The sequence below is a fragment of the Diabrotica undecimpunctata genome, chromosome 3 (genome assembly GCF_040954645.1).
Source record: "Diabrotica undecimpunctata isolate CICGRU chromosome 3, icDiaUnde3, whole genome shotgun sequence".
In the NCBI taxonomy this organism is placed as follows: Eukaryota; Metazoa; Arthropoda; class Insecta; order Coleoptera; family Chrysomelidae; genus Diabrotica; species Diabrotica undecimpunctata.
This window is the reverse complement of record NC_092805.1, coordinates 97,850,244-97,862,684: the sequence shown is the minus strand read 5'-3', so window position 1 is coordinate 97,862,684 and position 12,441 is coordinate 97,850,244. Positions and strand designations below refer to the sequence as shown.

At 30.0% G+C, this 12,441-nt stretch overlaps 1 protein-coding gene across 26 annotated transcripts in view; it reads left to right on the top strand.

Annotated features, from left to right (window-relative positions):
* lola (longitudinals lacking) overlaps positions 1 to 12,441 on the top strand; it is a 604,955-nt gene that overhangs the window by 276,264 nt on the left and 316,250 nt on the right. The window contains exon 5 of one of the 26 annotated variants that reach the window (XM_072526342.1): positions 2,057 to 2,376. The exons of the other annotated variants lie outside the window; for them this stretch is intronic. Within the exon in view, the coding sequence (XP_072382443.1) occupies positions 2,057 to 2,361 (305 nt within the window). The 3' untranslated portion in view covers positions 2,362 to 2,376. Of the gene's footprint in view, positions 1 to 2,056; positions 2,377 to 12,441 lie in introns of those variants that run through there. 26 annotated transcript variants of the gene reach the window in all.

The following is a 12,441-nucleotide window of genomic DNA, read 5'->3' as shown; positions in this document are numbered from 1 at the left end:
TACTCAATATACCTATATACTATTCGCTCACCAAAGTAGCAATTGACAAGTGAAGTTTTATTCATATTTTTTGTATATATGTATATTTAATAAATTAAAATATCTATTAAGCTGGCTCTAGCTTAGCGTGGAGGTCCATAAATTCTAGTTACTTATATATTTTTTAGGCTTTCTAGTAAAATTGTTTTTGATTGAACCATTGATTTTAGCATCATGATTACTAAGTTTTACCTATTATGTTTGATCATGTAAAATACTAACAAAATGTGAAACAATATTATTTAATTGTGATGTAAAGAGAATAACTTTAGAGTCTAAGCTAGCGAAAGGCGATTTCTCATAAAAGTGAAAAGTATTAAAAGAGCTGATAGGCAGAGAATGAAGACGAAATACATATTATTTGAAAAACATTTGCGTTTGTAACTTAACACATCCATGAGATACGCATAATTCTGCGATAGCACCACATTTTTAATGCTGTTTATTTATCCCAGTGTAGCGCTGCCATGCCTTATTTCCATACAGCAAAGTCAAAAATACATAATTTTTTTCTGTACGAGGAGTCTATACCAATTTCTGTAGAGTGATCTCAATCTTCATTTATGGTGACGTTAGGTATGTGAGATTTTGTTCATAGAAGTTTTTTATCTCGAGAGCTTTGTAAAATAGAATGTGTGAGATTAAATTAGAATTTAAGTAGTCATTTTTTAAGGAGAAATTTGTGATTTTGTTGAAATCTATACATCGCAACTCTGGAAACAATATCCGTCATAATGACAGCATCTTTATTCTGATACTTGTTAGAAATTACCTTTTCAACAAATATATAAATTTGAAAAGAGAGAGAGATAGGCAGAAATTATCTCTCCGTTTGTTTCTCTTTCTTTCGCTCTCTGTCTTCTTCTCCAATTCTCTCCCTCTTTCTCTCATTTTCTCTCTCTCGTTTTTCGCTTTATATTTCTCCGTTTCTTTCTCTCTCCCCTACTCTTCCCTTCGTTCTCTCTCCCTCTAATTTCACTCTTTCTAACTCTCCCTCTCTTTTTTCTTTCTTTCCCTCTCTCTTTCTTCCTTTATCTTTGTCCTTCTCTTTCTCTCTCCCTTTCTCTCTCTCTCTCTCTCTCCCTATCTCTCTCTCTAACCCTGTTCACTCAAGTCGCGTGGTTTATTTTATACCGTGACACTAATATTATGAAAAAGTAATAATAATTGAATACTACTAAATACTAATACAAAACCGAAAAATTTCGAACAGTGAAATTTTGCTTAGTTATATTTATTATTTTTTTTAAAGGCAAGTTTCCGGTTGTGTGCTGAATACCATAGTTTTAAAAACTTCTTGAGTCGCATGGTATAAATTATACTCAAAAAGTTTTTACTTCATTGTAAGATATTTATTTTATTTAAAAATGCCTCCACAGGTTAAATGGATTTTAATAAAAGTCTTGGTAAAAGTTATATCACTCCCTTTTTAAAAAAATGTCACTGGTTACTGTCGCTAATAGAGTACAAAACCTTGCTTATATCCCGTGTCTTTGCTTGGAATAAACAATTAGAGTGGGTGCAAAAAGGTAGCTTAAAAGTATCATTCTTCTAAAGCTGGTGTTCTAAGCAGTTGCAGCAATTGACTATATTCTGTGGAAATTTTTCATTATATTATTTCGATAAAGTAACCGTGAATTCCATAACTAGTTTATAATAATCTTAAGGGAAAAGGATTTTGTGTCTTTAGGTTAGAAGCTTTAGAAGGACAATAAAAACTGCCTTGTATTCGGGTGAGCTAATATATTTTATATTTATATCAGCAATATTCGAAATATATTAGGGTGCTATCTTTGTTACGATGCTTTAATGTATTACTCCTGCAAAAAACAATTTGTGATATATTTTATCAGTTGTTATTAAAAACTTATTTTAAAATAGATTGTTTAATTAAAAATGTACTAGTTATCTTTATTTGTTATCACATTCATAATATTTTAATGCTGGTGTGGTAAAGTTTTGCTCACTCCAATGCACCCATTATTCCCTATCCGCTTTATATTAACATTTTCCTCAGATTTTAGATATATGCAATTTGCCTTGGATATAAACGGAAGATATATGTGTCCTAGTTGTCCATCCTCTTACAAACAAAAAGGCCACTTGGTTCGGCATATAAAATACGAATGTGGAGTGGAGCCACAGTTTCAGTGTCACCTCTGCTTTAAAAGGTTCAAACACAGAAGCAACCTCAAGTCCCACTATGCAATGTTGCATAAAGAATTTGCGGGAAATATTCTTCAAGTATACGCGAAACCTAAATCGAAAGGAAATGCGTACGACAGACTTCCGATGCCACTAAAGAATGAGTTTAATCAATAAATTGTATACTTTTGTTGAATTTTTAGTATAAGTTATTTTTGAAACAGTTGTAACGATAAATACTATTAATTTTGTTTTATATTATTTTTTGTTAAACTTAAGGTAAGATTATCAATAAGAAGATATTTTACGCATTTTTAGTCATGGCAGTTACGTTTTAACATATCATAAGTTAGTTTGTGTCAGTTGTTCATAAAAGTATCCAATTTCGAGTAAATTTTCCTACAAAAAACGTAGTCAAAATAATAAGTTTCTAAATAGTAATGTAACTGCAGAAAAGAATTTGAAGCTTGTTGTTGAGCAGTAATTTCCCTTTTGACCAGTCAAAAAAAAAAATGTTTCTTGTTGTCTACGTCATTTACCAAAAATGAGATTTCTGTAAATTTGTTGGAGATAAATAATCACAATAGTTATTTCCTGTTTTGGCATTGTTTGTAAATACCTAAATAATAATATCTACAGTTGAGTCCATGGTTCTTTACCCGTGCGTCACGCATACAAAATAAGTCGGAAATTTACTATACTCCACAGCCAGTGAGAGAAAGTGGCTAATTTGAAAAGATGGGTATTCTAAATTAGAAAGTTAGGGATGTTCACTAATTTTTAAATATAGTTAAATTCAATTAAATTCAATAGATTATAAAATATATAAAAATATAGTAAACATGAAATTGTTTAAAAATATATATTTCTTAACATAAATCAATTCTTAATTTCAATTCTGATGGAGGCTAGAAAAACGGCTCCTCGCAGCGAGGCTACGGTGTGTGACGTCAGCAGTCGTATCGACAACTTGTTGTGTATACGTATTTACGAAGTGTAACCAGTTCTTTAAGTATTTATACAGTGATAATGAAGCCAAATAAGTGGTGTTTGCTACAAAGAGAGGAAAAAACTAGAAAAGGCAGTTATTATGCAAGTTAGAAAAAAAATAAATGCGAATATCTGTACCTCGGAAGGAATCGACAATATGTTCATTTTTAAAACTTTACAGGAGAGCAGTTTTAAACTTTTTTTCACCAAAAAGTATTATTGCTGCAGCTATTTATTGAGATATCGAAACAATATTTTAATAGAATATTCATTCTGTTTATTGTTATTTACATAATATATTTGTTATAATTAAAAACAAATTTGTTCCTGTGCTTTTTAACCCTTTTAACGGACATGGTGTTGTATCCATCATACAACATATTTTTAATGTTTTGATAAACTGTTTTGATAAAATGTTTTGATAATATTTGTAATGATTTAATAAAGTTATTGTACTGTAAGAATTAGTATGGGGTATTCAATAACAACTACAATCCTATTTGACTTTTACTGAGAAAATTTATTTAACCATACAATTTACCTTTACAAATACAAATAATACATCTATGTATTTAACCAAAATGGCATTTTAGGTACAAACCACTCAGTCATCCTCAAGTAAGTCTCCTTCTGGATAGTCACTATTAGTATTACTAGTAGGTATGCTTTAAGTTTTGATAAAAATCATGGAAAAATGTAGGAACATATGACAATAATGCCAATAGATCGTTACACTTTTGTGATACCAGTTACAAATCTTTTGGCAATGTAAGGTGTCGCCTTCGAAATCTAACAAGGTCAATCTCCTGGTTTTCGTCATGAAAATTACTTTTTAAAAACAGAGTTCTAATGCTGTTTTGTTTAACTTGCAGTTAAACACAGTTTGACAGAAGAACTTGTTGTTTTTTAATGTCTCTTTTTTATTAATCAAAGGCGGATTTTAAGATGTTTTGACATCATACAAAGACCTTAAATTTTTAAAATCTTCCAGTTCCATATTATGTTGGTATATTTCATGGTTCCATATTATGGTATATTTCATTGAGGTTTGTCTGACTAACTGCTGCCAGTCCCAGGGCGTGTAAATAGAAATGTTATGTTTTTTCTCTTTCGCTGTATCAGCGCATGGATAGTGTCCACCTCCATGTAATTATTACTCTTTAGTAGAAACTTCTGGATGATAATTTTTACTTTTTTAAACAAGTATTAATGCTAACATTTTTATTCTGGCCGTAACATTTGTAAGACCATAGTATGATTTCTTCTATGTTACTGTCAGGAATGACGGTATCTGCCCATTTTAGTAATGCAGATCTTATTTCATTTCCACTACGAATAGTTTATCAGAACTTTTGTCTATATCAGACTGATCTTCGTTATCAAAACTCAAGGCATCTCTAATAATATGCTCTTCATTTAAAACATCATTGCTTGGTGTATTATTTGATTCTGAAATTAAACAAGGCGTATAATATTGGTTGTAAAAGATTTAATAATATTGCTAGTCTAAGGTTGGTATCAAATCACTACATTACCTTTTGGAGGTTATGTTTTTTAATAATTTAAAAATAATGAGCAAAAAGGTAGCTTACCTGTAAATGCAGTAGAAGAATTCGCAGAACTTTTAAGTAGGTACTACAAGAATCTTTCTCCTACGAGAATTATGGTTCATTGTTCTTATTATTAGTAACAAACCACTGTAAACACACCATAAATGGCAAAAGTATTATTATTAGATCACTAACAGTCTACCTCTCATCATAGAGATATGCGCAACGGTAATTCACGTGCGTAGAGGGACAAAATATTAAGTCCACATGGTGTTTTATCCCTCTAAGTAAAAATGGACTTGGTGTTCTTTTAAAGGTCACTTTCTTTATCAGCAAATGGTTTAGGAACTAGTACTCTATTCCTTTAAATAAAGTTATAAAAGTTAATTATTAGTCTGTAAAAGTGTCAAAATTGAAAAAATGGACATAGTGTTGTATCCCTCCGAGATACAGATATAAAAACCTGTGGTTTGACAATTTTAAGTAAATATGGTGTTAAATTGTTTGGAACTGTAATAAGAATCTTCTCAGAATTGTTATTAGATGTATTTAGACACCCAGGAAAACGCCACTTATTTGGCTTCATTATCAGTGATTAAATACTTAAAAAACTGGTCACACTTCGTAAATACGTATACAAAACAAGTTGTCGATACGACTGCTGACGTCACACACTGTAGCCTCGCTGCGAGGAGCTGTTTTTCTAGCCTCCATCAGAATTGAAATTAAGAATTGATTTATCTTAAGAAATATATATTTTTAAACAATTTTATGTTTATTATGTTTTTATATATGTTATAACCTATTGAATTTAACAATATTTAAAAATTGTTGTGTGCTTATCCATTTAGTAAATATTGTACTATTCATTTCACCGTGATAGTCTGTAGTCAAGGATTTGAAACAAAATAACAAATTGGCATCTGAAATAAAATCTTTTGTTGAAACGGCATGAACCATAATAAATCTGAAATCGTAAACCACCTGATTTACGTACACTTTTGCAACGTGCTGTTGTCATCCCTCCAGGACATCCTCGTATTTCATCTAGAAAAAATGCACGTTTCATCTGAAAATACTTCTCGTGGATATGTACTATTTCTGTTTTCCATGTATTTACGTAAGAAACACGTTCGTTGTGCTGCGATATGAGTTCTCTCAATTAAAGCTCTTCGATGATCATCTTTTTTTTAAATATAAACCCGTGTCTTTTAATATTCTACATCTCTACAGGATGTTTTACTTGTAGAAACAATTTCTTTAGCCTGTAGCTTATTGATCAACGCTTCACGTGTTACATGTTTCTCTAAAAAGTTATTTATTGCGAATTGCCATTCTATTGCCCTTAAGTAAATCAATAGTTTTCGTTTTTAAACGAGGTCTACTTTTTCCCCGAAAAGATAAAAAAAGATTTTTTTTCTTTTTCGTATATTGTATACTGTTTTTCTCGCCAGTTTAAGATCAGCTGCTACCATCTAAACCAAAGTTTAAATATTATAAATATTTTTAATTGAAATTGAAAACATAAAAAAAAATAAAAAGTTCTTAATTATAAATATTTTGTTATGTAATTAAACAAATCCATTCCGTAACTGTGTGAATGAGGTTAACTTTGTATGTAAATTAATGGCAAGATAAAATACACATCACATCAAATTTCAAACTCCAACATAAAATTAGTTGAGAAAACAAATGTTTGTCTAATATAAATAAAATCTAAATGAAAAAAAAAAAAACAGGACAAAAAAGAGCAAAGATTCCAACCAACTGACAGTCACAAGTAAACAAACCCGAAACGTCTCAAATATTAGTTAAAATCTGAAAACGTCCCCAAGTATCTTTTTTGTACCTATCACTTTTCGATGTACTGAGTCTAGAGCGTTCATTAAAATAACATGTGTCTTTACTTAATGACAGGCGGTAACTGATTTGCCTTCAGTTTTATACATTCAAGACAACGATGCCAGATAAAAAGTATATGTTTTATCTCGCCAGTTATTAATGACACACGGGTAAAGAACCATGGACTCAACTGTATATATCAAACTTTAAAGTTATGTTTTCAACTTACTAATAAAGCTGCTTCTACAAGTCAACGTGTATCTACATATATAATTAGATTACTTATCTGACGTGGTTTTGAGTTTTTCTATTATCTTGTAACTTTTATGATATGTGCCAAATATTGTGTTTTAATTGTCAAAACTAAAATGTCAAAGTAAACGTGTAAAATAAATAAAATCAATAATTCATGAAATCGAATACTACTCATCCGTAATGTCAAATAGATCAGATACATATATAACAGTTAAATAAACAAATTTTGGAGTAATTTAAAAATACGAAGTGTTAAAAGAAGATTTAATAATTATGGAAGAAGAAGATTTAATAAATATTTAATAATTAAAAAAAATTATTTAAAAATTCCTTTATAAAATGTAAAATAATAAAAAAACCCTATCGGGCTACATCACAGAACGTGTTCGGAATAACTATTCCATCATCAGTGCTATCTGGATGTACATGTTTGAAGCCACTAAATACATGGGTAAAAACCCTTTAAATGCTGTTTGAATAACTTTAAGTTACATTTTTGATAATTAAAAATTAGGATGTTTAAGTTACAATAGGAATTAATTAAATGGCAACGTAAAACTCCACTGGGGTTGCTAGTCCTTAGGCGAAGTGTCTGTGAGGACTTGTTGCTGAAAAGAAAAATCAATTGACTGACGATAATAAGGAACCAAGAAAGCAAATAAAGCAATTTTCCTGATATAAAGATGAGAGAAGAAGAAGGAGAAAATACTCAAACAATATATACTTTATTTAAATATTTATTTTACACTATTAGTTCAAAAGTAAGCTTTATGTTAATTTGAATTACTTTGTTGGTTAGGATGTAATATTACGTACATACTTTATAATTGAATAACATGATTTTTGAGTTCAACTAAATGTTTCGTAGTTTGGATACTGTCACTTGTTAACAAAAATGGCTTTTATTTATTTATATAAAAATTGTATTGTAAGTGTTTCATGACAAAAAATATTTGAAGTTTGTAGTTTTCTTTTATGATAATTTAGGTTAGTTGACAAATGTATTATGGTATCAAAATTAGGTATATAAAAATTGGTTAAGTGTGAAAGAGCATGTTGAACTATGTGAATGTTATACAGAAAATATTGTTCTTGTTCAAATACGTTATTTTTATAATCGAAACATAACGTGCCTTAAATTTAGGTGATATTTTACACTGTTATACAAATTTTACACATTTTTATACCGACTACAATTTTCCATTTGTAAATAATAGTTCGACATTATACAATTTTCTTTAAAAATGCATTTTTTTCTTGTCCCAAGATTACAAATATTAAATATACGTACTACCGGAAAAGCTTTTCTTTTAGAGGACTGAAGAAATCTTTTTGTTTAGTATAAATGATAATAGACAAAGGGCATAAGAGAAATTTTCTATAATGCTAGTCTAAAGTTACTTACCGGTCTATAATCGATTGTTTAGTCTTTCTACATATCTTCATATAGTTGATTTTTTTACACAAATGGAGGATACATATAGTCCATTAGTTAACTCAGATAGATAATATTAATATCATGGTATTGCGAAAATACTTTATAACAAGAAAATATGTCTGACCTGTTCATTTTAGCCAGTAAATTGTCATACAGGTCACTCAAGTAAGGTCAATCATCTCACCTGATATCTACGTAGATAAAATTAGTATCTAAACAATAGGATAAATTATGACGAATGTGCTACATGAGAGAAAGTGTATAACATAGGATGCTGCATATAAATATCAGAACTCTTAGCTGTAATTTAGAAATATCGCAGACACTATATCACAGACAAATACAAATAACATTAAAATAACTAGAACATAAACAAACAAAATCCTAGAACTATAATATTGCTTACTAGTTCATGCAAGTCTTTCCAATGTCTGTGTGGTGTGTGTACTATTGTCCATCCATACACTATCATGCAGATCTTGTGGAGATGTGGCAACCCTGGGTGTATAAGGGTAACAAAAACGCGAAAACCTTCTTAGACAAACTTACTCGTTCACACAAAAAGAGCACTATAAACTTATAATTAATTGCCCTTCTACCAAAAGCGAAACAAATCTTTGAGATATTGGCGAGCACCAAATACGTGTATGTGGAGTAAATCCTTGACGAATTTTCGAGGGCTTCTGCCAAGAGCAGATATTGCTTCGTCTTAGTTTGCTCTGTCTTGTAGGCAGGTCTGTGATGACTATTTCGTTACTTTTTGTATTATTGTCAAAAGTGGAGTTAAATCTTCTTCTTCCTTTGCCCTATCCGTTTCGGACGTTGGCTATTAACAAGGCTATTTTGACTTTGTTTACGGCACCTCTGAACAGTTCGGTCGATGTTAGTCCGAACCATTGTCGCAGGTTATGCATCCATGAGTGTCGTCTTCTTCCCGGTCCCCTCCTACTGTCGATTCTTCCTTGGACTATTAACTGTAGCAGCCGGTACTTAGTATGCCTCATGATATGTCCGAAGTACTCAAGCTTCCGTTTCTTTACGGTGAAGATTACGGAGTTAAATACCAAGCAAAAAATATTTTTAAATAGTTTATATATTCGAATGGATTTATTGTAGCAACCCATTCCAATAAAAAGGCGAGTGTCACAGGTGAAAACGCATACGTTATTTATCTCACCTGGGCACCGTTTATACAGGAATAGGAATGGTGTGAGTTATCAAGACACATGATCAAATTGTCCTTTAAGTGTTTGAGATGTAGAATGTTGGTTTCTATAGTCCAACAAGCCACAGAACAACGTAAATAGACGAGATAAAATAGAGAAATACACAGATAATTCGATAAAACTGAATGATGACAATTAAGAAGGATCATGATCGACGTGACATACCTTAAATTCAGATGACAAACAGTATAGGAAGGGACAGCGACATTAATGAAGATAGTACAGATAGAAAACAAAAAAGTGTTGCTCGAAAATTAAGAACTAGTATAAATTATTTTTAATGTAGAAATTATTACAAAATAAGCGAGAGATTCTAACAGAGATACAGGCATTATGTTTCCATTTAATAGACAGAGATCAAAATTATATTTTCTCCTAGTCTCCCGATTGAAACTAAATGTTTCCGATCGAAATATATTACGCAAAAAATTAATGATTTAGATGATGAATTGAAAAAAGATTGTAATGAAAACTGCAAAGGAGCGATGACGAATGGAGGAAACTTCAACAATATTAGTAGGATGTACCAATAAAATTCCAAAATTTGGATGAATTTTATTTTAAAGTGGGCCAAATAAAACATTTTGTTTATGTTAACTTTACATCATTCAAATGCAAGTTGTGAAAGAAAATTTTCAAAAGTACATTTAATAGAGACGAAGTGTAGCAACCTCTTAGTAACACATACATATATGGCATTGTGCAGTAATAATCCCAATCAGTTTATCTTCAAAAGAGTTATGTCAATTTTACACCATCAGAAATGATGGTTGAAACTATGAATACAAAAAATTTATACAATAAAGAATCGAATGATGAACTGCATGAAGTTGAGTTCACATTAATTGAATTGTGAATATTTTTTTAAATTAAGTTTTTTTCATATAAATAATTTTGTTGTTTATTATATATTTTTTAATAATTGTTTAGGTTATTTCTTTTCAAGAAATTAGATATATTATTTTTCTTTTTTGTCAATTTCTTGTTCAATAGAATATACGTAAGTGCGATAATCCGGTAATCCGGACCATAACTATAACCATTTTTTGATTTTGATGACGTGGCAACGCTGTCTTACAGACAAACTTAAATATCTTTCTCTCATTTCCTACCGTTGTAAGCGCATATTCTACCTACCTTAAATTCTTTCCAATGCTGTATATCAGACAATTAGCGAAGAAAGGTTACCTCAATATCAGTGGAAGTTAAACACAGTATTATGAAATAAGAATAATAAAATCTTATAACAATATTTTTTTCCTAGATTTCATTGCCAGAACACCTTTTATTTAACCATTTAATTTCATTATTGTTTAGCGGATGTATAACACATATAAAACATGTATTATATATATATATATATATATATATATATATATATATATATTAAACCCATAGCTGAGATTAATACTATTACAGGAATTGTACCGCGTAACTCGGCGCAATGATAATCGACGCAGTTCAACCCGGAAGACTCGAGTTTAATATTAATTCCTGTATTACTATTAATCTCAGACCTTCTTGTGATATTTAAAACACTAGATATTGCATTTTATTTCTTGTTCTTTATTATTATGTACTCCTCAGAGTATAATATATCAGGAAGCTTTCAGACTACATAAACTAACTTTAAATCCAGTCATATAACTGATATAATGACATAACTACGCTGCTAGAACAAGATTTTGTGATTGTATAATTTTGATTTGTGTAGTTGTTTATGTAGAATACTTATTATGCATGATACGATGTTTAATTTTGTTTTAGTGATTATATACTTAGTTAAGAAGTTTTAGTTTTTTTATATAGCAGTATCAATATTTGACCCACTGCTTGATGAAATTTACTGTAGGTTTATTTTATATCTGTTTGGAATTATTTAATTAAGATCCACAAGGAAAACGAATTTTCTGTAATATGCTGTATTGGTCATAAATCACAAAGATTAAAAAAATCCTTTATAAAAGGCATAATAATATAAAAACCCTATTGGGCTACATCACAGATTATTTTTGTAATGAATATTCCATCTTCAGTGCTTTTCTTAAAATAAGTATTACTACTTTAATTCAAGCAAACGTGAAAGTTTAATTTTGACTAGGCTTATAACAAAAAGGTAATACTTACTAGGTTTACATGTCTGAAGCCATTGAATATCTGGGTAAAAACCCTTTAAATATAGTTAAATAATTTTTAAGTTACATTTTGGCTCATCATAAACTAATATGTAAGCTATAGACGGAATTTTTTTCACTGCAACGTAGGACTCCAACACTGAGGTTGCTAGGCCCTTAGACGAATTTTCTGAGGTCTTGTTGATAGCAACTGATCAAAATGACGCATTAGGATGGAAGTCTAACCAGAAGTCTATGTCTAAATGTGGCTATAGCCAACATTGTATATAATTAAATATGTTAAAATTTGATTAATTATAACAGTAGCAACCATCAATATGTGATTTATCAATATTTGATTTATCGGTGATGAACTGAAAAATTAAATAATAAAGCCCGGTATATTTTAAATCAACATTTGGTGACTGGAAATTTGGAAATCAGATATGCGTAAGATGCTGGATTATTGATTATATTAAAGATTTAGAGGTTAACTGATGTATGTCCGGATTTATCAAATACAGAAAGCGAACAGAATAAAAGATGCAATATAATGCTTATCAAATTATAATTGAATATATGGGTTCAGATAAATGTTACTGAAAGGTTATATTGCTTTGGTATGAATATGCATTGTATTGTATGATATTATGGTAGATAAATTCTGGAAAAAAAAATATTTTTAATAAGAGATCAGGATATGATTGTAGTTGTATATTGTGATAATTTGTTTAATGAAAATTGATGATTATAGTTATAGGACCATGGCTTTTGAGTGAACTTAAGTAATAATAAGGCCCTATAGCTTAAACGCAACATTTGGTATCTGAGAAATATAAATT